Source organism: Pelophylax lessonae, assembly GCF_965119305.1.
Source record: "Pelophylax lessonae genome assembly, chromosome: 2".
In the NCBI taxonomy this organism is placed as follows: Eukaryota; Metazoa; Chordata; class Amphibia; order Anura; family Ranidae; genus Pelophylax; species Pelophylax lessonae.
Window position 1 is genome coordinate 601169495 of NC_138769.1, and position 27730 is coordinate 601197224.

Genomic DNA, 27730 nt, shown 5'->3' on the forward strand with positions numbered 1-27730 from the left:
AAACAGCTTTATTTAAGGTTCTACTCACATGGCAGTAGATCAACACAAACGAGTAACAAGTAAAAAGCGGCGTCCCGCTATAGTTGATACAAAGCCGGCGTCTTGGGGGCGTGGCAAGCGCGATGTCCGGAACCTCCCGACCGGTTTCGTCAGAGTGACGTCGTCAGGGGCGTGGTTACCGGACATCGCGGTCACGCCTTACAAATACCCCATGCAAGGATCATATCCGGAACCTCGTCCAACCACGGACGAAAAGGGCGGAAGTGATGAATCTGACCTCTGGCCATTGAGGGCGGAAGTCCATTGAAAAGACAGCAGCACCAAGGAGGACAAAAGATTCAGGACAAAGCAACTAATTAGCCATCCTCAATTAAACTAATCAAATAAGGACAGCAGTAGTTACTTAAGCAAATGATATAAAAAATATAAAAATTTACTTAGTATCGTATGAAGATAAAGCAGGACTAAATGTATATAAAAATTACCGATGTTAACAAGCGCCATCTAGTGGCCAAACAATATATTGTCATAAAAATCAAAATTATTGACTTAATGGAAAAAAAGAGAAAAGATAAGGCCAAAGGGCAGATTGCAGCACTTTTCCCTTTTTAACTAAAAGGGTTCTACCCCTGTAAGAGATGTAATATCTGTGCTCTTAATGTGTTTAAAGGTAGAAAAATTGAAACAATCAGGTCCCATGTCACCGGGAGAGAATATCCGATTAAATCCTTCATAACTTGTTCAACGCAGAATGTAGTGTATCTACTTCAATGTAAATGTGGGAAACAATATATCGGACGAACCCTGAGAAACATGCAAATCCGTATGGGGGAGCATGTGGCAAATATACGTAAAGCGTTCCCTGGCCACAGTGTGTCGAAACATTTCGACCACTGTCGACATAAAGACCCCCGTAACACGTTATTTGTGGCCTTTGACAAATTTACTCCTAATTGGCGAGGGGCAAATGCAAAAAGGGAGCTATCCCGCGCTGAGACGCGGTGGATTTATATTTTGAAAACTTATGTCCCTTATGGCCTTAATGTTGAGTGGGACATTAACTGTTTCATCAACAACAGTTAAATGTTGTCGAGACGGGAAAAGCACAATTATGCTCCATTCCACTCAATATTTGCGTATGAATATAAATCTTCTATCTTTATATTTTTTGTTATTATGTGGTATTTTTTAGGTTTTATGACTCTTGTTTTTGTCGACCAGCTAGAGATTATTGTCAGGTTGAAATGTAGGGTTATGAGTTAAAAAGGGAAAAGTGCTGCAATCTGCCCTTTGGCCTTATCTTTTCTCTTTTTTTCCATTAAGTCAATAATTTTGATTTTTATGACAATATATTGTTTGGCCACTAGATGGCGCTTGTTAACATCGGTAATTTTTATATACATTTAGTCCTGCTTTATCTTCATACGATACTAAGTAAATTTTTATATTTTTTATATCATTTGCTTAAGTAACTACTGCTGTCCTTATTTGATTAGTTTAATTGAGGATGGCTAATTAGTTGCTTTGTCCTGAATCTTTTTTTGATTGGACGAGGTTCCGGATATGATCCTTGCATGGGGTATTTGTAAGGCGTGACCGCGATGTCCGGTAACCACGCCCCTGACGACGTCACTCTGACGAAACCGGTCGGGAGGTTCCGGACATCGCGCTTGCCACGCCCCCAAGACGCCGGCTTTGTATCAACTATAGCGGGACGCCGCTTTTTACTTGTTACTCGTTTGTGTTGATCTACTGCCATGTGAGTAGAACCTTAAATAAAGCTGTTTTATATTGTCAAACGGGATTACGCTATGAATGCTTTTATCCTCTACATATTGCCATACATATCGGAGTTGTTTCTGGATCTATGAGCGAGTGAGGGGTTGATGCAGTCTAGCGAAGCTTGGTCCGTTCATGCAGAGGAGAGAACCCAGTCCATAGGAGTTATTACCTTATGCTCTTAGTGGCCCATCCATTAATTTGGAGGCCCACTCATTGCGGTAAGCTGCCATCTTGCCTATGCGCACGGGTGACTGTTTGTTTCCATTGCTTTTCACATCTTGGGATCTTCACCCTTAAGTGGACTCTCCACCATCTTTATATGCTGAATGGACTTATGACTTAGTGCAATTGAATAATTTTTTATTGCACCATTATTAATTGTATATCAATTTATATAATTTTTTAAGTATAATTAATTTTGTTGCTTATAGCGCTGCACTACTTGACACACAATATGAATGGGATTACTATGAATCCAGTGTTCTAGCTGCTATTTTGTTTTATGTCATTTGTTTTATGTCATTTTATTATATTTTACTTATTCATCATCAAGCGCAGGATACCCCCCCTGATTTTATTAGCCGATCTTAGCTGCCTTCTAATGGCTGCTGCAAGATGGATAAACTGGGAAGTTCTTTGCTGGATGATCCTTCTATCGTATACTTGTTACAATTGTCTAGACCTGAGCAAGCACTAAGGAGCCACTCACACAGCAATGGACAGATGTTGAACAATAAAGCGCAGAGGCCCATTATGGCTGCACAAAGATCACTGTCGCAGTGGCTGTGGGGAAATGGAACTCCAGCCCACTGTTACGGGGGGAATGGGTGCTGCATAGTAACCCTAGAAACAGTTGTAACATATTTCTAAAGCTGAACAAAAAGGGGTACATACGGATAGAAATGTGCCTAGTTCCTGCTAACCCAGATTAATTTTAATAAGTGCATGCCTGGCTTTTCTCTCCATAGTGCCCTAAGGCTCCATTCACTCTAGTCCAGAAATGTACTTTAAATTGTGCAACTTTGATATGACTTTGATCTAGAGTTTGCACTCTAGATCAGGGATGCTCAAACTACGGCCCTTCAGCTGTTGCAGAACTACACATCCCATGAGGCATTGTAAAACTCTGACATTCACAGACATGACTAGGCATGATGGGAATTGTAGTTCCTGAACAACTGGAAGGGCCATAGTTTGAAGACCTCTGCTCTAGATCAAAGTTGCATCAAAGTAGTGCAGGCACCTTTTCAAATTTACGGTGGCTTTTGAGTCACACAGATTTGAATGGGAGCCATTGAAAAGAATGGGCTGTGACTTTACATACAAAGTGGCATGAGAAGTCACACAAGTGTGAATGGAGCCTCTGGGGGTTGATTTACTAAAACTGTGCAAAATCTGGTGCAGCTATATATAGAAACCAATCAGCTTGTTCAATTAAACTTTTATAATAAAACCTGGAAGCTGATTGGTTTTTCTTCGTAGAGCCGAACCAGATTTTGCAATCTCTGGTTTTAGTAAATCAACCCTGAAGTGTCCCTGGAAATTTGTTTGAAATGTTGGCAACTATAAGACAGCAATAAAAACTGTCAGGTGTTTTAATCCATCTCCACTCTATCCAAAACTAAAAAAAAAAAAAAGTTCTATTTCTTCTTCAATCTCTCTGTGGGGTAATGAATGGAAAGGTTTTAAAGAATAAAGCAGCATTCAGACATGACAGACTGCATTATGGGTGTCATTTATTTTTAAGTGCAAATATGTAAAGAGTTTGAGTTCTGTGTAAAAAAATACACTGCTGTATAAGAGAAGGAATAAGGCCTTGCAAAAAAAGTCACCTGTACAGAAACAATGTCATTCCTGAAGGTCACACTGTCACTAAATTCACTTTCATTGCAGGATCTGGTTAGACATTCTTCCTACCAGCAGAGGGCACCGCTGCCCTTCACCGTCTTATGGAGCCGCTCTTGTCCAACTTGCAGTTTAGAGCGCAGGCGCATTGCTTGCTGTTAATGAGGAGGATCTGCGCGTGCTCAGTGCTGTCACCCTTCTTCATTCTCTCCCCGCCAAGGTGAGGCCCGGCATTGCAGTGTGGATGTGTGTTCGTGTACAGACAGCGTGAGAGCGGGCGACGGGGCGGGGAACCGGGCGGCTGGGCCGGGTGTAGGTGTGCGGGCTGTGGTATCTATGAAGGGATTAGTGTGGGTGTGCCCCGGGGATGAGTGCATAGAGCGTGACCTTGTGCCCGTCCCTGGCTGGAGGTGATCAGCTGGCAGGATTCAGATGGAGGGAGATCAGTGATGAGGGATTGAGGGTCATTTGTACGGATTATGATGAGCAGAGCCCAGGCTTCTCTCCGTGCAGTGCTGTATAGAGCCGGCCTGGGAGGGGCCCATTCATCCTGGAGGGACTGGGCCCTGTTCTGTGTCCTTCCTCCTCGCCTCTCACCCCCCCCCCCCCCCCGTGTCATTCCTCCTCCTCGCCTCTCTCACCCCCCCCCCTGTGTCATTCCTCCTCCTCGCCTCTCACCCCCCCTCCCCCTGTGTCATTCCTCCTCCTCGCCTCTCTCACCCCCCCCTCCCCCTGTGTCATTCCTCCTCGCCCCTCTCTCTCCCCCCCCCCCTGTGTCATTCCTCCTCCTCGCCCCTCTCTCTCCCCCCCCACCCTGTGTCATTCCTCCTCCTCGCCCCTCTCTCTCTCCCCCCCACCCTGTGTCATTCCTCCTCCTCGCCCCTCTCTCTCTCCCCCCCACCCTGTGTCATTCCTCCTCCTCGCCCCTCTCTCTCTCCCCCCCCCCCCCCTGTGTCATTCCTCCTCCTCGCCCCTCTCTCTCCCCCCCCCCCCCCCCTGTGTCATTCCTCCTCCTCGCCCCTCTCTCCCCCCCCACCCTGTGTCATTCCTCCTCCTCGCCCCTCTCTCTCTCTCCCCCCCCCCCCTGTGTCATTCCTCCTCCTCGCCCCTCTCTCTCTCCCCCCCCCTGTGTCATTCCTCCTCCTCGCCCCTCTCTCTCTCCCCCCCCCTGTGTCATTCCTCCTCCTCGCCCCTCTCTCTCCCCCCCCCCCCCCCTGTGTCATTCCTCCTCCTTGCCCCTCTCTCCCCCCCCCCTGTGTCATTCCTCCTCCTTGCCCCTCTCTCTCCCCCCCCCCCCCCCTGTGTCATTCCTCCTCCTCGCCCCTCCCCCCCCCCCCGTGTCATTCCTCCTCCTGGGTTCTGTGTATGGAGAGGGGATCTGACAACTATAAACAGAGGGCCTATATACACCAGCAGTGTGCCTCACACACCCTCTGGTGTGTGGTGCGTTACCTGGCATCACACTTTCATATTTTTATTTTTTGTAGGTGTATGTCCGGCCAAAACTTTCTTAGGCCTCATTCACACCGGCATTCTACACCGTTCACCCGTCTGAGGGCCATGTTTTGCCTCACAGGATGCACAAGTTTTCCACACATCCCACCCCCCCCCCCCCCCCCCCGGCAAGCGGTCCTGTTCATTTGAAATGGGACGCAGTGTCTACATGGACACAGCCGGTGCTCCCAGTTTTCCATTTGTGCGGGTGCATGTCCCCAAACCCACACTGTCTGCATTTTGGGGCATGCACCCATATAGAGGTCAAATTGTGAGCAGTGGCTGTGTCCCAAATTGGAATGGACAGAGATGTGCAGAACGCTTGTGTATCCTGTGCAGGCAAAACATGGCCCCAGCCCAGACGGTGTACAGTTAGAATCAGTTCATACCTGAATGCCACAAGAGTACAGTCTGTGTTCTGTATGACTCACTGCAGTGCAAAATTTTAGCTCATTCAATTGAATAGGCTGACATTGGATTGCACCAAGAGTAGTACATGCACTGGATCATACGGTACTGTGGTACCATGCAAGCTTGTGCAGGCAAACGCACTTTGTTTGTGATCTGCATTTGGGGTGGTGGTGTTAGGATTATATTGACACCTGCAGCAGATCGCACACCCATTGCATTTTGAAGCTTCTATTGGAAATGTGGTATTCCCGTACTGGGTTCCAGTGTGAACAAGCCACTAAAGATCCCTTAAGGTGTTTGGCTTATCCTTCTCCTCAGCCTCAAGTTCCACTGTAAAGAAACAGCAGGCAGGCTTTTTTTTTTTTTGTAGAAGAGAGATGCACTGTCTCTTCTGCAATAAAATGCTCCTACCTGCCTGCTCTCCATCACCTCCGGAACTGTAAACTGAGCTGTGCAGGCACAACTCGGCTTAGTGCTGGGTTGACGACCTCCTGCACATATGCAGGAGTGACAGGATCACCCATTGGCCAGTGCAGAGGACCGAAGATGGGCACATCACCTTTGGACAAGTAAGTATTCAGACTTTAGTTACGCTTACAGGGGTTGTAAAGTCCTTTTTTTATCTTCATGCATTCTTTGCTTTAAGATAAAAAGCCTTCTGTGTGTAACAGCCCCCCTAATACTTACCTAAACCTCATCTCTATTCAGCAATGTTCACAAGTCCTTCGGCAGGCACTGCATTGGCTCCCGCTGCTGTCAATCAAAGTCAGTTAGCCAGTCAGGACAGAGGGGGCGGGCTGAACAGTAGCTATGTATTTGAATGGACACATGGAGCTGCAGCTTGGCTCAGGTGCCCCCATAGCAAACTGCTTGCTGTGGAGGCACTCGAAAGGAGAGAGGGGCCCGAGAAGAGGATCCGGGCTGCCCTGTGCAAAACCACTGCACAGAGGTGGTAAGTATGTTTAAAAAAAAAAAAAAAAAACACACGAGACTTGCAATCACTTTAAGCTGTAAAGACAGTGGATGGGGGTGTACACATGCCGTTATGCTTTGCATTGCTATATGGCAAAAGAATTATTCAGTAGATACTACCGCCCATTGAATGCAATTTGTTCAACTAAATGGGGCCACAGTGCAAACTCCCTGCAGCCACATGCAGTGCATATTATGGGTTTTTAGAGGTTAAAGGTTAAGTTCACCTTTCAGGGGGAAAAAAAATGAAATGCACATATTTTTGCAGAAAAAATAAATTGTGCATTTAATTTACCTACAGGAGCCTGCAAAGCATTGCACCCATGGTCAGTGGTTCACTGCTGCAATGTCAGTCTCCTGCAGATAACGTTCTCCAGATCTCTCCCTTCTCTGTATGGGCTTTCTGTTAGAAAGCTAGAGGAAGTGTCAGACATACTGATTTTGAATGTGACCGCAGCTGCGGAGGAGAGGATCCTTTTCCCGCTGTTGGAAATTTTCCCTCACTTCCTATCTGGTAAAGTTTTGTCAGCAGGACAGGAAGTGAAGAGAAATCTCTTGCATAACCTTGGATAGTGGTAAAAGCTCAGCAGGAGTTCTAGTCCTTATCCACCCAATCCAGAACTGGGAACAAAAAAAAGTTTTGGCTTGACATACACTAACTTTTTGGAATGTCAAATCAAATTTCTGTCGTTCATTGACAGACACAGCTCCTGATCTTCTTCACCATTGGATTATACTGCCCACTACAGGAGTAGAACACTAGGCAGAAAAAAGTCTGGCTATGCCAATGAGCCTTCGCAGGGGGTGTACTCCCCCCTCTGTTATAGGTACTCAGTTTTTTTTTCTGCCTAGTTAGGACCTAGTTCCTTGAATTTTACTCCTGGGTTTTTTTTTCCTGTGAGAACTACAATCAATTGCTGGAATTGGCGACGGGCTGGATAATCTAGATCTAGTGGTCACCCCAGTCTGGTCAGCGAGCATGCACAGACCTCAGCTCCGCTCTAGGTCAGCCGCGACATAGCCCCACCTGGCTCGAGTCGCTGTGTTCCTTCTGGCAGATAGCCCCCCCATTTCGATGGTGAGGGGTTTTGTCTGGAGCGGTGCCTGCCTCGTTCCTGGTATGGTGAGTAGCTTTCTCTCCCACCCCTTTTTCCCCTGGAGGGTTTTGGGGTGGACGTGGGGCCTTCCTGGGTTCCCCTCCTATGTTCTGCTTGGGCCTGGGTCCCTGAGAGCCTTGTGGTGCCACGCGGGGCTGCCATTTTCTGTAGCCTGTGTGCTCAATGCACAGTGGCCATGTTTGTGTAGTCCTGCAGCCATTTTGCTGTGGTTTGCCTTCAAAAATAGTGGCGGCCATGACAGTGGATCCCTCTGGGTGGAAGCCCCTCCTCATCCCCTGGTGCTGACTCCTGGATCCTTTAATTTCCTGATCGCCGCTCGTGCAGTGCCAGATGCTCCTGGTGGCTGTGGGGTAGTGAGTCTGGCGGGGTCCTCTCCCTCTCTGCTGAGGATCGATTTGTGGTGCTGCCAGAGCGGTGGGGGTTGTCGCTTAGTAGTGTTACACTTTTTTGTGGGGTCCGCCTGGTGTCTTTTGGAGCCTTGTGAGCACATCTCCCCACCGGATCCCTGCTGGGTCTGCAACCATGCGCCCTGAATCCTCAGCTAGTGAGGATGATTTCTCTGCTTCTGCAACCGCCCACGAAAAGGCGCTGGTGGGCGCACTGATTGTATCTGTGCTTGATACTTAAAGTTGGAGGACGCAGCTGCGACGGAGATTCCCTTTGGCACTCACAAGCCATCCAGAACGGCAAAGGAGTTCCCCTTGATCTCCTATGTTGACAGAATTGTCACTAAAGAGTGCGGGCGACCAAAGCCTCTGCTTGGGGTCCCTTAGAGAGTTGTTAGGTGATACCCCTATGTGGAGTCCCTTAAGAAGTGGGCTGTTCACAGGTGGTGGACCCTCCAGTTTTCCAGTTTAAACAAGGTAACCATCATTCCGGTTGATGAGTTCTCGGCCTTTATGGACCCGCAAGTTGTATACCCTGGCCGGTTCGGCACTGAGGCCGATTTTCACCATTGCCCTGGTGTCGCAGACTCTGACCGAGTGGGCTATGCTTTTATGCCGTGACCTGGAGGAGTAGTAGCTCCTCGCCCCCCCCCCCCCCCCCTTTGCTGAGCTGGCGGACCAGCTGGTTCAGGGCTGCAGTTTTATGTGATGCCGCTTTAAAATGGGGCTCCCCTAGTGGCTCGGCTCTCTGTTTTGGCAGTGGTCCTTCCATGTGTCTTTTGGCTCAAATGCTGGTCTATGGACCAGACTTCTAAAAAGGCCTTGACTGATCTTTCCTTTCAAGGAGATCGCCTGTTTGGTGCTACCCTGGATGACATCATTAAAGGCTTCACAGGGGGGAAAAGTACATTTCTTCTGCAGGCTATTGAGGGCAAGGACCCTTGTCGTAGTCGTGGGCCCTCCTCGGCTCATAAGAAGTTGTTTTGTACCTCTGGGTCGACTGACAAGGGATCTGAGCCCTTCGGGGTCTCCTCTGGAGGATCCAAGCGAACTTGGTCTAGCAAGTCAAGTGTGGGCTTCTCTAGACCAGCGAACAAGGCCCCTTCAACAGGAACGTGCGCCCTCACCCGTATCTGGGGTGGGGGGACTTGTTCCTGGACCCGTGGACTCCCCTGGTACTAAAACAGGTGTGTCCACAAGGTAATTTGGTCCGGCTACAAAATCGAGTTTCATACTTATCCTCTGGTAAGGTTCTTCCATCCAATGTACGGCTGTCCCCGGTCCGCTTACAGGCTTTTTGGGGGCGGTGCAAGACCTTTTACTTTAAGGGTCATTGGTTCTGACTTCGGAACGTTTTCAGGGGTTTTAATCAGACCTTTTTACAGTCCCCAGGAAGGAAGGCAAGGTGCGCCAGATTCTGGACCTCAAGGCGCTGAGCTACTTTGTGCGGGTGCAGACGTTCAGAATGGAGTCTGCTTGCATGGTGGTGGCTTCCCTGCATCAGGGGGATTTTCTTGCTTCCATCGACATCAAGGACGCTTTTCTTCACATTCCAATATGTGTCGGTCTCCAGCGCTTAACGTGGGAGAGAAGCATTATCAGTTTGTGGCGTTACCTTTTGGTCTTGCCTCTGCTCCTTGGGTCTTCATGAAAGTGTTGGCCCTGGTGCCAGCATTGTTAAGCCTATGGGGGATCGCGGTACTGGGCTACTTGAACATTGTCCTGCGAGCAGAGTCTCCTACTGCTCTGGTGGAAAACCTGGAAATCACCATTCGAGCTTGTGGGAGTTTGGCTGAATCTTGAATTTTCAGGAGTCTCCTCTGTTTCCGTCCACAAGCTGGGCTATCTGTGCCTGACTGGACTCGACCTTAGCCAGAGTGCTCCTTTCTCTGGACAAACTACAGACTGCAGTTCATCTCCTGCTGTCCAGCAATTGGTCATTCCTCTGGACTTGCATGCGGGTACTGAGCCTGATGGGGTCTTCGAGAGGGTTCCATTTGCACAGTTCCATACGAGGTCCCTGCAAGAGAGATTCTGGCCAAATGGGACAAGAATCTGCAGTCTCTGGACAATAAGACCCGGCTGAGCTGGGGAATGAAAGAGTCCCTGATATGGTGGCTTTGTTCTTTGGCGCTTCTGCTGGGCAAATCCTTCCTCCCCCTGTATTGGACAGTGTTCATCAAGGATGCCAGCTTGTCTGGTTGGGGATACGGCCTCTGCAAATATTCTGCTCAGGGGATCTGGACACTGGAAGAGTCCAGACTACTGATCAATGTCTTGGAACTCCGAGCGACCAGACTGCCTGCAACATTGGATGGAGCGTTTTGAGGGGATGTCTAGTGTGTATTCAGTTGGACAATGCCACGGTCCTGGCTAATGTCAGTCACCTGGGGGGCACAAGAAGTGTCCTGGTGGCTCTGGAGGTAGCCGGCATTTTAAGGTGGGCAGAACGGTTCGTTCCAGTCCTCTCCGCCGTACACATTCCCGGGGTGGAAAACTGGCATGTGGATTACCTCAGTCGGCAGGTGTTGGACCAAGGGGAGTGGTCCCTTCACCCAGAGCTGTTTCATCAGGTGTCTACGGTGGGGCATCCCCGAGCGGGATCTGTTGGCTTCCCAGCTCAAGAGAAAAGTGCAGAGGTTTGTGGCACGGTCATGGGATCCTCTGGCACATGCCACAGATGTGCTTGTGGCCCAGTGGTGGGGGTCAGTATCGTCTGATTTTACACCTTCTCTCAAGCTTCTGCCAAGACTTCTATACAGGATCGAGGCAGAAGGTATTCCGGTCATCTTCGTGGCCTCACCAGGCTTGGTACGATGATCTGATGTGGCTGGTCGCTGATGTTCTTTGGAAGCTTCCTCTCAGGGAGGATCTGCTGTCCCAAGGACCAATCTTCCATCCTGCTTTACAGTAGTGAGCCAGTGTTCCCAACGCTGTTTAAAAGCTAGGAAACCTACTTCTAGGAAGATCTACCTTCATACGTGGAAGACTTACATTGTGTGGTGTGAGTCTCTTGGGGGTTCATCTTCACTCTTATTCGTGGCTTGGATCTTGACCTTCCTTCAATGGGGGGATTAAGCAGAAACTGACCTTGAGTACTATCAAGGGTCAGGTGTAGGCATGTGACGGTATCAGATTTCCATGCTGTGATTAATTGGTTAAGGTTTTGCCACGGAATACGGTATTATCACGGTATTCAATTATATTTGATTTCAAATGGCCTTGATCCGATGGCCTGGTCATTAAGGGGACAAATCCTTGCCGTCCAGAAGTGGTTAAACCTGCAGGAGGACCAGTGTTTTTTTATTTATAATACTTCACTATTGCTTTAGGCCTGGTTCACATGTATACGGTTTGGTGGCCCACATTTGCACAGACATAGCAGCCGATTGATTTGAATGGGCTGCTATGCCCTCGTTTTCCGCAGAAAAAAGGTGCATGCAGCATTTAAAAAAAAAATGCAGTGGCCTAGAAATCCATCCTGCTTTTGCACCATGCAACTTGCCTGCAGTTCCTGCTCTGGCAAGCTTTCTGCATTTTTTTTTTTTATATATGTGGGCCCAGCATTTAAAAACAGTTTGCGTGTGCAGGAACTGCAGGTAAGTCACATGGTGCAAAAGCAGGATGGATTTCACGGCCACTGCATTTTTTTAAATTTCTGCATGCACAAAAAAATGCAGGCATAGCAGCCCAAGCCCATTCAAATCAATGGGCTGCTATGCCTGTGCAAATGTATGCGGGTTGGCGGACCACATGTAAACCAGGCCTAAAGCAATAGTAAAGTCATTTATAAATAAAAAACACTGGTCCTCCTGCAGGTTTAACCACTTCTGGACCGCAAGGATTTTCCCCCTTAATGACCAGGCCATCGGATCGGAGCCGAGTGCCAGGACCATAATGTAACGTGTCCTTTTTCTTTTCTTTTCTTTCTTCTCATACATGTCATTCAAGACCATGCATGCTGCAGTGAATTGTGCTGCATAAAAGTGCAGACATGCACTGCAACCCACCTCAACGCAGCATAGTGGTGTGGACAGGGCACATGGAAATCAATTGTTTTCTATTGGGTTTGTTTACTAAAATCTGAGAGTACAGAATCTGGTGTATCTGTCAATGGTAGCCAATCAGCTTCTAACTTCAGCTTGTTCACTTAAGCTTTGACAAAAAAACTGCACCAGATTTTGTACACTCATCAGTCCCTGTCTATGCAGATTGGTGCACCTCAATAAATATGCTGTGAGCTATCCCATCACTTGAAACTGAAGTCTCCTTGAAAATTAATTCTCGCTTGTTCTGCTGCTCATGCCTTGGATTTTGGTAGTCTAGAAAAAAATACGCTAGTTGAAGATTCTTCAGCATCCAACGTATCCTCTAATGCTCACCACAATCTGAAGAGAATTGGATGGTTTAGAAAGGTCCTCATATTGGATAGTTTTTGTAGATCTAAATTTAACTGTTTCAGATTATTCTGTGTATAGTGAGCCTGAGCACTGGCTCAACCTGCTGCTACCTACGTCACTGTAATGGGGTAGTGACTGGCAGAAGGAACTACAGAGTGCAGAGGGAAACCAGCTAACTAGCACAGCCAGTATTCGTTACTAAAGATTTTTCAAGTGCTGTAGCTTTATAAAGAGAATTAAGAGTAGATGCGCAGAGGGACAGGTAAGTATTCTCCTTTCTTTACAGGGAGACTTTAGGCCTAATTCACACAGACAAACCTAAGCACACATCTGTTTTGAGGGCCATGTTTGCCCTCATGGAATGCACAGGTGTTCTGTACATCTACCCAGAGGCAGTCTCATTCATGTCTATTGGGATGCAGTGGCTACACAGATACAGCCATTGTTCCCAATTTGACATCCATTTGGGTATGTGTATCTGAACGATGACAGTGAGTTTGGAGACACACATCCACACCTTCATGGAAGTCTGATTTGGAGCACCTGCTGAGTCTGTGCAACTGCTGCGCTCCAGTAGACATGAATAGCACTGCCTGCATGGGGATGCATGGAATGCCTGTGTGGCAAATGTGGGCCTTTACACGGATGTACACCTAAAGCGGAGTTCCACCCAAAAGTCTCCGCTTGTTTGCCCCCTCCGCTACCACATTTGGTTGGGGGGTGGGGAAGCGGATACCTGTCAACCAGGCTTCACTTCCGGTTTCCCTGAGTAAGGATTCCGGCGCCTGCACCAGGAGCCTATGGTTGGGTTGGCTTCGGGTGGCGACATTGTGGGCTCCTCCGACAGGTAAGTTTCCTTATATTAAAAGTCACCAGCTTCAGTATTTGTATTTTTTTTTTTTTTGCCCAGCAGGCTGGAAAACACTGCTTTAAGCATGCCAGTGTGAATGAGGCCATAGATAGATAGATAATATCTGTGTGTATGTGTCTTGTGTTTAAAAATTAAGTAAAGAAAAGAAATGTGCATTTAATTGTTTTTGCATTGAGTCTGTGGAGCATTGCAACCAGTATCAGGGGATCACAAGTGCAATACACAGGTTTCTGCAGACTATTTGTCTATGGAGCTGGAAGAAGTAAGCAATGGACTAGAAGTACGGTGACGTCACCACTTTTGTACTCCATTGAGAACTACGAGCCCAACGTTGCGGTGCCAGATAGGACTTGTAGTCTTCCATTCACAGATCTCTGTGAATGGAGGATGTGGATGTGCTGGTTGAACCCCAGACAGCTGAACCAAAGTTAAAAGAAAAACCGGATGCTGGAAGCGACTCTGGTACAGTTATAAAGCACTTACTGCTGTGTGAATGTCCATTGGCAAGTTTGTGACCGATACTTCAAAAAAAGTGATTTTGAGTCGATCCCTAGTAGAGCTGCACGATTAATCGTATGAAAATCGTGATCTCGATTCACCCCTCCTGACGATCTAACCCTGAAATATGCTCGATTCTTTGCATAGCAGAGAGAACAGCTGTGGGAAAAAAAAAAAAAAAAAAGCCTCTGGCAAATGGCTATCAGCAAAGTCTCCCAGTAACTATAAACAAAGTGATTACATTGTATCTTTTCCTTCCCTCTGCCAGGGAGAAAGGAAGTTTAACCTCTTAAAGACTGGATCTTTTTCTGACATTTGTTGCTTGCAAGTTAAAATCAGTTTTTTTTGCTAGAAAAGTACTTAGAACCCCCAAACATTTTATATATTTTTTTTAGCAGAGACCCTACAGAATAAAATGGCGATTGTTGTAATATTTTATGTCACACTATTTGCGCAGCAGTCTTTCAAACGCAATTAATAGACTTTAATGAATAAAAAAAAAAACGTAACAGTAAAGTTATCCCAATTTTTTTTGTTACACAGAGAATCGTGAGAGAATCGTGATCTTTATTCCAAGCTAAAAAATCGTGATTCTCATTTTGGCCAGAATCGTGCAGCTCTAATCCCTAGTGTACATATAAAGCAGCCAATATTTCTTATTTCTTGAGCATGCTGACGGCAAGATCCATTTCTTTCCTTGTATGAAAATATAAGTATTAATTATATTTATGCTCTGCAGAAAGAGGGAATGCCAGGACTTCAGGGTGGACAGGATAAAATTTAGGAATGGGGGAGGAATATACAAAGCCAAGGGATGACTTAAAGTTAATGTAAAGCCAGAACATTTTATTTTCGTTTTGCGTAGTAGGGAAGCTACAGCTGCTATCAGGTTTTTTTTTTTTTTTTTTCTCGTGTCTGGGGAGATTCACCCTCTGTTTGTCCTTGTCACTATTCTGTCCTGTATAGAAAGCAATGGAAAGTCACTGTCACTGAAACAGAAGGTGAGGAGAAATCTTCCAATGGGAGAACCTGTTCTGGTGACATCCTTTTTAAGGGGGAATTCTCACTTTGGAAATATTTCCTCCTAATTGCTGTTGCGTCTCTGGGACAGTTCATGAAGGGAAATCTTCTCGACGGGCCAAAGACAGTAAAAAAAAAAAAAAAAAAAAAAAAAAAAAGGCAGGTTTACTTTATATAGTTAACAATTTTTTTTTTTTTTTTTTGGGCTTGGCGTACAATTTACTTATCCTCCAGCTTGGTGTGACTGACCCTTTAAGGCCATATCACACCAAAATGCAGTGCGGGAAACCCGCGTCCTTGTACATTTCCTGCACCGTGTTCAAAACACACTGCACTTGTGATCTGCAGCGGGTGTTTGTGCAATGCTAACACGTTTGCCTATTCGCATGGTAGAAAAGTATCATGCGATTCAGATGCTCTGTAGTTTGTAAAGTAGTGCATGCATTTACATACTTTGTTGGGGTTAGGCATGATTTCAGCCCATTTAAATAACTAGGTTGAAATCTCACTGCAACTGGATTGCATATAAATCGCACGGGAATGTACACCGTGTTCTTGTGTGATTCATGGTGTAAATCAGCCCTTAAAGTGGTAGTAAACTCTGCTTGGATACTTGTACCTACTGGTAATCTGATAATAAAGCTTACCTGTAGGTAAAAGGAATATCTCCTGAATGTGCACCGTTTAGGAGATATTAAGTGTTTGTTTGGCCGGTTACGTTACTGGCACATGCGCTCTGAAAGGAAAGCATCCCTTCAGAGCTTTGTGCTATGGGAGTGCGGCTCAGCCCTTTAAAGTGCCAGAGCCTATAAGAATGAAAGTCCTGTCAGCAGTGAGAGCGCTTCGTTTTAGGGTGAGTCCTTCATAATGATAGATCAATGGACATTTCAAACCATGTTTGGTAACAATTGCCACCATCCCATAGTTGTATAGTACAAAAAAGAAGTTTCTCCTCTTGGGATTTTAAGGGCAATAAACAAAATATAAATAAAATTAATAATTTATTGAAAAAACATTATACAAAATGAGCCACACAATAACATTAAAAATTGATTGGGCCAACAAATAGCCCTTAATAGAAACGGTACATAACAATTTATGTAGGGACCACAAAAGGTCCCCATATGGAGGGAGAATCCAACGCGTTTTGAATATAGTATGAACTTGTAGTTCTATTCTTCAGGGAAGATTATTTCCACCTCACAAGTGAGAAGAATCCAAGGGCATTTATCCTCAAAGAAAGCAACTACTGTGCCTTGCCATGTAATACCGATACAGTCCCATGTGTCATCGGTTGGCCATTTTCTTCTAGCTCTCATAGGGAGAGGATGTTATCCCTCTCCTGTGGAGACCTCTATGGGAAAACTTTTTCAGCGTGTCCTTTACTTGGCTGGTCAGTGAGGAACATTTGAACCTCTTTTGCAGGATTGGTTTCTGAGGCCCTTTATTGGATACTCTATTGGTACCGAATCTCCTTTTTGGAAATCTATTATTTTTCCCGCGGCCCAACAGATATGCTGATAGTCCAGCCGATGATACCTGGGACTCTTCGAGGATAAATGCCCTTGGATTCTTCTCACTTGTGAGGTGGAGATAATCTTCCCTGAAGAATAATAGAACTACAAGTTCATACTATATTGGAAACGCGTTGGATTCTCCCTCCATATGGGGACCTTTTGTGGTCTCTACATAAATTATGTACGGTTTCTATTAAGAGCTATTTGTTGGCCCAATCAATTTTTAATGTTGTGTGGCCGAAATTTCGGTGCATCCCTTCACTCTACAGTGCAGTTGAGCATCATGGGGAAATGTAGTTCCAAAACATCTGGGGTTTCAAGGTTTATCATCACTGCTGTAAGTGATACACGTGCTGCCGGAGACCCGATCGCGAGCTGTTTGGGGATAAGTTGCTGATTGCTAGTAACAAAAAAAATAAAGTCCATAAAAATATTTTATCGTTTGTAGACGCTCTAACTTTTGCACAAACCCTTCAATTTACCAAAAATATGTAGCAGAATACATACTGGCCTAAATTGATGAAAAAATATTGATATATTTTTTTTTCTCACAATTGTTGCTCTTTTCGTTTATAGCGCAAAAAAAAAAAGAACCGCAGAGGTGATCAAATGCCACCAAAAGAAAGCTCTATTTATGGGGAAAGGACATCAATTTTATTTGGGTACAGCGTTGCACAACCGCGCGATTGTCAGTTAAAGCGCAGTTTCACCCAAAAGTGGAACTTTCGCTCTTTTTGTTTACTCTTTCCCCCCCCGGTGCATTTGGCACCTTTCAGGGTGGGGGGTGTACCCTTCCCCACTTCAGGGATACAGCGCCGTGGCACCATCCCTTGGAAGCTCGGCCCACTTCTCCGCCACCGAACCAGTAGGAATGTGCAGCGCGCATGTGCAGTAGGGACCCGCCCGTTTACTGCTGGGTTCCCTTACCGGCAATGGCAGCGGCAGCACCTGACAGCCAATGGAAACATCGGCTGCGGTGCCGACATCGCTGGACTCCAGGACAGGTAAGTGTCCTAATATTAAAAGTCAGCAGCTACATTATGTGTAGCTGTTGACTTTTAATTTTTGGAGGGCGGAACGCCGCTTTAAAGTAACACAGTGCAGTATCGCAAAAAATGGCTTGGTCATTAGGGGATAAAACCTTCCAGGGCAGAAGTGGTTAAAGAATATTGCCCTCTCTCCAGTCATTTACTGGGAAGATCAGTGTCCTGCTGTTTTGTTACCTCCATCTCTCTAAGCCCCTTATGCAGCTGAGAACAGATTATGTGATCACTTAATACTTTTTTTTTTTTTTTTTGTGTTATGTAAATAAATGCATACATACATATGTTCACAAACCTTTTGCCTTTCATTTCCATTTTAAACTGAATGGGTTGTTTTTACAAGGTAAGGTTTCACATATACTTTAACCTCCTCCCACCGGGCCACTGCATATAAATGGGTGGGAGCTTCCTCCTTCTGAGTAGATGTTCCTGAACGTCCTTCAGGAGGGAGAACACGTGGCCCGCGATCCTGGTGTGCCTGTGTCCCCTGGACACAGCTCAACACCGCTCGGCAGATGGGCTCTGTGATTGGCCCTCCTGATCACATGATGGCTGTGTCCAATCACAGCTGTCATGTAATGTCAACAAAGCCGTTGTAACGCGAACGGCTCTGCTTCTCCACACACAGAGCCTGTCGGTGAGAAGATCTTTGCTGCTAGCTGGGGATCAGTGAATTTTGAGCTGTTTTACTGCTTTTTACACACTGATCACCTAATAGTGTCCCAACTTGTCACATATCTGTCCCAGTAAAATAATCTGCCACATCTGTCCCAGTCAACATCTGCCACATCCTTGTGATCCAACATCTGACACATCTGTCCCAGAAATCCTCTGCGCACACATGGCTAAAAAATTAAGCAGCGAGGAGGCTTTCCATATACTCCCAGAGTATCAAGGAACTCTCTCCGTCCGACTCGGATAGCGTTTATGAGCCAGTAGAAAGCAGTGGCTCTGAAATGAGAACTAAAAAAAGTTTTAATTTTCTTTCCACATTTTCCAAAAACTTGTGGAAAATGACTTGTTCAAGACTCATTATGCCTCCTAGAATATACGTTGGGGTATGTTCTTTCCACAATGGGGTCATTTTGTGGGCATTTCCATTGACCTGGTGCTCCAGGGCCTTCAAAAATGTGATGGGTACTCAGGAAATGAAATATCTAATTTTATGCCTTAGAACGCCTGATGGTACTACTTGGATGTTGGGCCTCTGTATGTGGCCAGGCTGTGGAAAAGTCTCACAAGTTTATCTATGCCATGTGTAAGAAATAACGTGTTAATATAACAATTTTGTGGGGTGGGGGGGGGGAGAATCTTCATTACACAAACTGTTGTGGGCAAAAAATTGCAACTTCAAAAAAACTCACTATGCCTCTTACTAAATACCTTGGACTGTCATCTTTACAAATAGGGGTCATTTGGGGGGTATTTGTATTTATAAGGCCTCTAGAAATGAGATGGGTAATTGGTACATCAGGATTGATCAATTTTCAGTGATGCCTAGCTTGTAGACTAACTTTCACACAAACCTATTATACACTTACAGGATTTTTTTTTTTTTTTTTTTTTTTTTTAAAGACCTGTAGCAGAATACATGCTGGCCTAAATTTGATTCTATTGGATTTCTTCTGAAACCGAATAGAAAATGTTTTTTCAAAATTTTGGTGGTTTCCACCGATTGCAAAAAATAAAAAAAACTGTGGTGAATAAATACCACCAAAAAAAAGCTCTATTTGTGTGAAAAAAATGATAAAAATTTCATTTTGGGTACAGTGTAGCAATACTGAGTAATGGTCAAGCTGAAAATTGGTCTGGGAAGGAAGGGGGTAAAAGTGCCCAATATTGAGGTGGCTAAAGGGGTGTTAAACCATAAATGTACTTTATTGCAGCTTACCAATAATATGTGGTGGCTGTATTAGTTTTCTTTTTTACACTTTCTATTTTCACCTGGTGATCTGGCCAGTAACACACCACCTCCTTTCACTTTTAAGATATCTTCTCCCCTTTTGTATTAGGAGTGAGAAAGTAAAGAAACGTCACCCCTAATCGACCAGAGGCAAAAGGGGACAGGTTTAAATTATTCTCTACTTTATCCAAATTGGGAAAGAAATGTAAATCTGCTTTAGATAAGGGTGGTTAGTCATAAGAATGTTTAATGCCTAAATTATTATTTTGTGTTCCTTTTACAGGATCACCTGTGTGGCATTCTTGTATCCCCTGTCTGTCCTCCTTAACCAGTAAAATGTACGCCTGCGCCAAACTTATGTCCAACCCAATTTTGGTAAGTTGTCTGAACAGGTTTGTAAATTCAAATAGTGGAAAATATCAAACATTTACATGCCACATTACAAAATGGCGTTAAACTAAGAATAAAGTGTATCTTTGTATTGCATAGCATGTAATGCATAAACAATGTTTTTTTGCAGGTTGCGCTGTGTTGGTTGTCAGTAAGGCTTTAGTCAATGTAATTTTCTACTGCCTAATGAGATTTTAAAATTGCATACAAAGTCTACATTTAGACGTCTTCTAGGCTGCATGAAAGTCCTCCTATAAACAATTCTTGTTAATGTACATAAGTTGGATGTTAAATGTGCTCATGTCTGAACTGCAAGCGACTTAATGGGTTTACATCCTACAATTTTTAAAGCAGGCCTAGTGTCCAATATTTTTCTGCATTAATGCTTTATAGTAAGTCACGTATAATTACTTTTCACAACTTCTGCTGACCATGCTTCCTTCTTTTTCTACTTAAAATGCCATTGGCATCTGTGTTCAGGCATCATTTGAGGATTACAGCTACATGTTGAGCAAAGATGCTGGCACTGATAGGTGACACTATTGTGTTAGTTTAGTGAGTGGGTAAAAGTAATGAAGATTTTGATTGCTCCTGTCTGCAGAACACTTAACATAATTCTCTCAACTAGCACCTATCAGATCTGTTTACACATAGCCTATTAATAAAGTTTAGGTAAGCCATCTTGCTCATTCAGGGCAAAGTGACAGGGTCCCCTTAAAGCCCAACACCTAAACCATTTATACTCCCATTTTACAGGGCTCCTCTGTTCCAGCCATCCCAAAATACTAAATGTTAAAGCTTAAAGTGAAGTTCCACCCAAATTGGAAGCTTCGCTGATCTGCTTCCTTTACCACATTTTGGCACCTTTCGGGGGGGGGGGGGGGGGGTACCTGTTTGACAGGTACCCTTCCCCACTTCCAGGGAACTGCGCCGCCCTTCGGAAGTTTGACCCCCTCCTCTGCCCCTAGGCCAGTTAGCGCAGCGCGCTTCACAACCTTGCGGGCTCCCTGGACTAGTAAGTGTCCTATATATTAAAAGTAAGCAGCTAAACACCGCTTTATAGTAGAACTATAGGCCATTTTTTTATTTTGTTCATTTTGGATAGTGTAAGGGAGGGTTAAAACCCGGTTGCTTTATTTATTTTGTTTGCGATCTGTGCCCCATTGGGGAGATTTCCCTTATTTTCCTGTCCCATAGCCAAACAGGAAATGACAGCGAAATCCCTTGGGGACCCCCAGGTTACCAGAATTAGTGTCCTCATTGGAATATTTCCCCTCTATATTACTTTTTTGGGGGACAACCCAAAAATTTTTATTTATTTTTTCACTTTTAAAGCTAATGGTAAACTGGGCAAATATAGAGAGGGCGAATCTCCCTAATGGGAGCACAGACAGTATATATAAAAAAAGTGATGGGTATTTTAATCGTTCTCCGCTCTGTCCAAAACAAAAAGTTTTGCCTTTTTAGTTTTTACTCTATATCACCTCCTTTATTATGTGAGTGTTTGGGTTTAGTGATGGGCCGCTTAGCACAAGCACTGCATCATGGGAGAGATGTCACATGCTAATGTAACAATCATTTTGTGGTGGCTCCAGCCGAAGGACATACGGGGAGTGCTGTGTAGGCAGGTATAGCTAGGTTGGAGGGTGAGCTTTGGAGACCATGAATGTGAAAGGTGACAATCTATTTTTTTTTTTTTTTTTTTAAACTTATGTATTAAAAATACTTTACCTTTTTTAATGATACTGTTACTTTACACTACGACAAGCAGACTGATAGATTTGCTTTAAGGTAATGTCATGTTTATTTTTCTGTATCCAGGTGAGGAATGGTGCTTGTCTTCTTTGCCGACCTCTTTCCAGTAGCTTGCTGAGCCGCCCTGTATTCAAGACAGAGCAGGTAAACTCCCTATCCCTATGGACTAATATTAGCATGTCATGGTGTGTGTGGTAAAAGCATGGTTTTTGCTGAAACTCATGCACCTATAAGTGGGAAATGGCATAGGGTACTTTCACACCTATTCATGCAGGATATACTGCATATTGTAATGCGTGTTTCCTATGGGTCCTCAAATAGTGTCCATACACCAAAAACACAACTCCCCCCCCCCCCCCCACCACCTTCAGAGTTTATGTATTTATCACAGTATGCGTAGGTGCATTGGAGGTCCTGTGTCATTTGGGTCATGAATCTTTATTTGTGGCATGTGTGAGCCTGGGACATCCAAATCTATCTTCAGGTTTGAGAGTGGTGTGAACATTCCTTCCTGTCCTGTTCCAATGATCACTATTTTGCAAGATAGTAAGTGAGGGAAAATCTGCAACCTGGATACAACAATTAGATTCTTAACACGTAAGTAGGAACAAAGCTACCATGGTACAACTGTGCCAGCCATGCCGGAACAGATCCCATTCCCAGTAAACTTGTTCCGTTTTAGACGGAGTGGGAAAGGGTTAGGCATTCTTTCAGCATCTAATTGCTGTCTGTGTGGGGAGGCTTACCAGTACTTCCTGCTCAGATAATTGCACTGGAAATGGGGATTGATTCCACTGACACACTTTTATGTGAAACAAAATATACTGTGGTGTACCACTTTCAATATCCCTAACGCATCTGTAAAAGGAACCAAGGATGACCGTAATGGTCTGATAATTATGTAACATTTTTAGGGGCAATGCACTCAATTTTGGCTCACTTTCTTTGTATGCAATGCTTTGTGTGTGGGTGTCTTGTGGATTCACACTTGTAAGTTTGTTCTCTATTGAAATTGACTCATGCATACCACACTTGTATAAAGTACTCGAAACTCTTACTTGAGTAAGAGTACAAGTGCTCTATCAAAAAGTGGATTGATTAGTAGAAGTACTAAAGTATTCAACATTTTTTTTGTACTTAAGTATTGCAATTAGTTTTTATTTTTTTTTTTTTTTTTTTTAATTTTGCTACTCAAGTACTGAAAGTAAAAGTACAAGTACTGTTATGTAGTTATTAAAGAAGTCAAAAGTTTGAACATCATATTGTTTTTTATTTCAAATGATTAACCTAAAGGACAATCACAATTCCTTTGGCTGTAACTTTTTGTAAACAAAAACAGATAAAGTATGTCCCTCCCTTTCCCCTTTAAAGCATCCCTCCTTCTCTTCCCTGCATGTTTTTTTTTCTCCACAGCTTATTGGCTAAATCATATATAAACCAATGTGATACACAATGTATTCCAATAATGAAATGAAGGAAGAGTGTATGAAATCAAAGTCAATAAAAAGTCCATATATATAATGCCATAATGCAATAATATCATATACATGTGACAAAACAAAATGAATATATTTTCAAAGGTGCAGGATTCAAACAGGTGCTATGGTAAAATAATAGGTGCAGACTCCCACCACCTTGTGGATTTCCCCCTTACCCGGTGGATGAAGCTAAGTGCAAAATAATATCCAAATAGACTCTTCCAGTGAAACAAAACTGCAAAACCTGTGCTCTCAATTTCCAGTGAAAAAAGCAAAATCAGCCTCTTACCAGAAAAAAGGTCTATGTACGCTTGTGACTCTCCTTGGTTGGGGGAGGTTCTCTTTCCCCTTTACAGCAGATATGTAGACCATTTTATTTATACATTCAGTAGCATTTATTTTCGTATGCACTGATTTACACATGACATTATACACATTTTTTTGAACTTCATGAAACCTGCCATCTACTGTTCTGGCAGTGGTCATTTTTATAATAGTAACGAGTAACTATGCAGCACAAAAAAAATATCGAGTAGAAGTATTGAAATCATCGAAAAAATGTAGTGAAGTGGAAGTAGGAGAAAAAATTCTACTCCAGGAAAGTACAGATACCGCCTCTCGGTACTAAGTCCAGTAGTGAACTAGTTCTACTTAATTACTATACAACTCTAATGCATACCAATTCCAAAGCATTACCCAGATCTAGTGTATGGCTGCAGCCCCATACATTGTGAGACATTCCTTGTTTGGCAGAGGGGAATGATTACATTGTTGGTTGTTGTTGCCTCTTGAGGAAGCAGATGACGCTCAACCCTAGTAGTGTTGGAGAATTGGCTGTGTTTTTTTAGTAAAGTGGTAAATGCTTTTAAAAGGAGTTACTAATGTTTCTCTTTCAGTCTCAGGAGGTGGCACTGGTTCCATCACGAGGGGTTCAGACCAGTGCAGTGTGCCGGGACATCGATACTGCTGCTAAATTCATTGGTGCTGGAGCTGCCACTGTAGGTGTGGCTGGTTCTGGAGCCGGTATTGGTACAGTATTTGGAAGTCTCATTATTGGATATGCCAGGTAGGTTTCCACCTTTTTATGTTAGTATTCTACTGTCCATATTTTGCTCTTCCTAATTGAAACCATATGACCTAATAATTTTTTTTTTTTTTTCCCAACTCTTCTGCAGGAATCCATCCCTTAAACAGCAACTGTTCTCCTATGCCATCCTGGGTTTTGCCCTTTCTGAAGCTATGGGACTGTTCTGTCTCATGGTTGCTTTCCTCATCCTGTTCGCCATGTGAATAATTTTTTGTCTTGCAAAATCCTCTTTGTCATCCAGTCCTGTTTCTCTATGGCAGTATACAGGGTTTGGGCCCCTTGCTACAAGGTGCCAGTAGATTCTGGCTAATAAATAACTTTAAGAATTTGGAGTGTGCCTTTTTTTTTTTTTTTTTTTTTTTTTTTTTTTTTTTTTTCCCCCTGCTAAATTACATTTGATCGAAGCGAGAGAACATTAACAAAAGAAATCTGAAATTTTATTTGTACACTTTAAAGGCATATTCTGAAACTTTCTTCTCCCCTCCTGATCTGATCATTTGAGGACAATTTTTATCTTTTAAGCAGGTATCGTCGCTGGCTTCTTGGACTACATTTACACCCGTTAAGAATAAGGCCAGTGCAAATTTTAGCAGCAGGAATTTTCTTATTCTTGCAGCGGCTAAGTACAGCTGCCGACCCCATTCACTGACAGGTCAGCGGCAGCCACAATGATTTGTGGCTCTCTGTACAGCCGTGAATAGCTGTGGCTGCTGGCGGCCTGTCTTTTTATAATTAACGGGGCCAGCAGCCGCAACAGGAATTTGACATTTCGCACTGGCCTCAATCGTCAGTGTATATGTAGCCTTTGAACACTAGGCAGAACGAGTTTTTTCTAAAGAAACCCAGAGGTGGATTTAATAAAGGCAAATATATTGTGCAGTTGCACTCATTTTTCCCCAGAGCTTAGAAGATGTGGTAAAGCTTTGTAAAGAATACCCAATCTGGTGCAAGTAAACTTTAAAAAAAAAAAAACTACATTTTTGCTTGATATAATGCTGTAAATCAGCAGAACTTTACCACATTTACTAAATGAGTGCAGCTACACTTCCAAAGTGCACAATCTGTTTGCTTTTAGTAAAATCACTCCTACAGTGATTGAAGGGAGATGCTAAACACTGCGCTTTCAAAAATTAATCTAGAGAACACAACAGGAGTTTGCACTATTGTAGGAGATTTTAGGTTCTTTATTCATTGAGATGTCTTGGAAGGTTAATGTCCCGGTACAGGTATACTGAAAGGGGTCATAAATGACTGCAGAATCGTAGCTCACAAAAAAAAAGGTCAAAGAATTTTAATCTCTCAAACTGTTCTTCTACTAAATTTAATTTGTCAACTTTTTTTAGTAGTTGTAGACTCCAAAACGTTTGCACAGACTAAGTAATATACATTAATTTGGGTTATTTTTCTCTATTCATTGATGGAAGCAGTCTCTGATCTTCATATCAGTAGGGTTATACTGCCCCCTACAGGAGTAGGACACTAGGAAGAAAAAAAGTTCTGGCTACGCCTATGGGCAGTCCCAGGGGGTATACCCTCTCTCCCAGCTATAGGATGTCCGTTTTAATCTGCCTAGTCAGGAGTAAGGACCTTGTTCCTTGCTGAGATCTTTGGTCTGGGCCAAGTGGTTTTCCCCCCCCCCCCCCCCCCCCCTTTCTAGTTAGCGTTTCTCTGGATTTTTTTTTCCTGTGAGATCTACAAGCAACTAAGCTGGATCTGGGTGACGGGCTGGCTATATAGATTCAGTGTGGGGGGGGGGGGTTGTGAGGTAGTTGGTGCTGCCTATATTATGTCAATCCAGGTGTAATAAATTGGTATGTGTACATCATAAATGCATAATAATCACATTAAATGGATAATAACACATGAACCATAAATACAAAGGCATAAACGTAAGGTGCAAGTAGGTGCTATAAAGGGACTAAAAAAAATTATATATGCTGGTATAAAAATATATCTATCTCTCAAATTTAATAAATATCGAGGTGGTTCAAGTGATTATAGGAGGTAGTTCAAAAATTACTCGAAATGGTATAACCTAAATAAATATTCTGGTTGTGAAATGGGTGAGCTAAATAGAAAATATAAAAAATTAAAAGGTAGTGAGTAATATATTTAAAAGGTAATAAAATGATGAATCAGGTGCCGTATCAAATAGGGTATTAAAGTGACCACAAACCCACTGTGTCCACTAGCTAGTGGGTTAGCCAAAGAACAAACAAAAGGTAGTGGTAAATAATGGTGAATCAATAGTGGCTGAAATAATGATTAAAAGTCCATAAATAATAATCGGTGCGATATCTTGAGGTGATCCGGAATGTGTGTGGGGGTGAGGAATCTGGTGCTCCCCTCTCAGTTCAGCCCGCACTTACCAGAGCTATGTACCCCTACAGGGGTGACCAGCGTGTAATTAATACTGGGGTTCACTCCTGTACAGTAGGGATCCTGGACCCTGATCTCACTAGCTGTGGTTCTCCAATTAGATCATCTCTCAAGGGTAGTATTAGAACCAATGGAATCGGTGGGCATCAGTATCCAAAGTATAATAGAGGGTAGGTCCAGATCACATGCAAGGAAAAAATGCCTCATATAGTGAAGTATTGTTACTAAATATACACTTTATTATGGTTTAAAAATAGGTACTCGCATAAAATTAAGGAATACACAGGCATGCATGTCATAGGAGCCGCAACCTCGTATAACGGTAGACTTCCGAACGCCATGCGTTCCAACCGCCGGATGTGCTTCCAAAGAAAAGCGGAAGTGACGTGGTTAAGCTGTATGCATTTCGTCAGAGTGACGTCATCAGGAGCAGCGTAAACCACGCCATCTCCGCTTGCTTAAAGTGGAGTTCCACCCATTTTTACAAGTTGAGATGTATGTAATCCCCCTTCAAATAGGCTTTTGCCAATGTAAACATTTTTTTTTCTTTTTTTTTTTTTTTTTAAAGGCAATATCTTTATTAATCTGCACTTCCGGGTCGTCCTGCTTTCGGCAATTACGTCACTCGGCGATTCGCAAGGGCTCCTGGGACATGTATCCCAGCAGCCCTTGCAATTCGCCTAGTGACAAAATCTTGTGTGATTTCCAGTTCTCAGGGATGTATTGCATTCAGTCCGTGCTCCGCCCCGCCTCCTCTCAGTGACTGAAAGCATTACATCCCGTAGAGCTCACTGAGAGGAGGCAGAGCGGGGCAGTTTGTCAGATGCATTATCCGATGATAGACAGAGAGTGGAGGGGACAGAATCTAATGTCAGATTCTGCCTCGCTCTCTGCACTATCTTTGCTATCGCTGTATGGATTATTCTTATGGGAGATTCGTATAGAGAAATGGCGGGCATATTATCTGATTTCAGTACAGTCGCACAGCTCGGGGCACATTAAAGGGGCCCTCTCACCGCACGGGGACACTGATGTAAAAGAACTCTCATGGGGACACGGATGTAATATAGGAACATTAAAGGGGAGCTCTGACTGGGATATTAAAGGGGAACTGTAGCCGGAAAAATAAAGGGGCACTCTGACGGGGACACTGATGTAAAGGGGCACTCTGACAGGGACACATACATGCTCCTTTATATCTAGTGTGTCTCCGTCAAGAGTCGTCCTTTACATCTGTGTCCCCGTCAGAGTGCCCCTTTACATCTAGTGTGTCCCTATCAGAGTTCTCCTTTACATCCAGTGTCCCAGTCAGAGTTCCCCTTTAATATTCATATATTACATCCGTGTCCCCATGAGAGTTCTCCTTTACATCAGTGTCCCC

General features: G+C 44.0%; 1 protein-coding gene across 3 annotated transcripts; it reads left to right on the forward strand.

Annotated features, from left to right (window-relative positions):
- The first annotated feature begins 3723 nt into the window (after nucleotides 1-3723).
- ATP5MC2 (ATP synthase membrane subunit c locus 2) lies at nucleotides 3724-24240 on the forward strand. 3 transcript variants are annotated; one of them, XM_082246552.1, is made up of 5 exons: nucleotides 3724-3847; nucleotides 19544-19635; nucleotides 21472-21549; nucleotides 23780-23949; nucleotides 24059-24240. In XM_082246552.1, the coding sequence occupies exons 2-5, from the start codon at nucleotides 19597-19599 to the stop codon at nucleotides 24171-24173; spliced, it is 402 nt and encodes a 133-aa protein (XP_082102678.1). In that variant the 5' UTR covers nucleotides 3724-3847; nucleotides 19544-19596; the 3' UTR covers nucleotides 24174-24240. The 3 variants fall into 3 exon arrangements, with proteins under 3 accessions (XP_082102678.1, XP_082102679.1, XP_082102680.1); XM_082246553.1 differs by lacking the exon at nucleotides 3724-3847 and adding an exon at nucleotides 3902-3939; XM_082246554.1 differs by lacking the exon at nucleotides 3724-3847 and adding an exon at nucleotides 3917-3943.
- Nucleotides 24241-27730: the final 3490 nt, after the last annotated feature.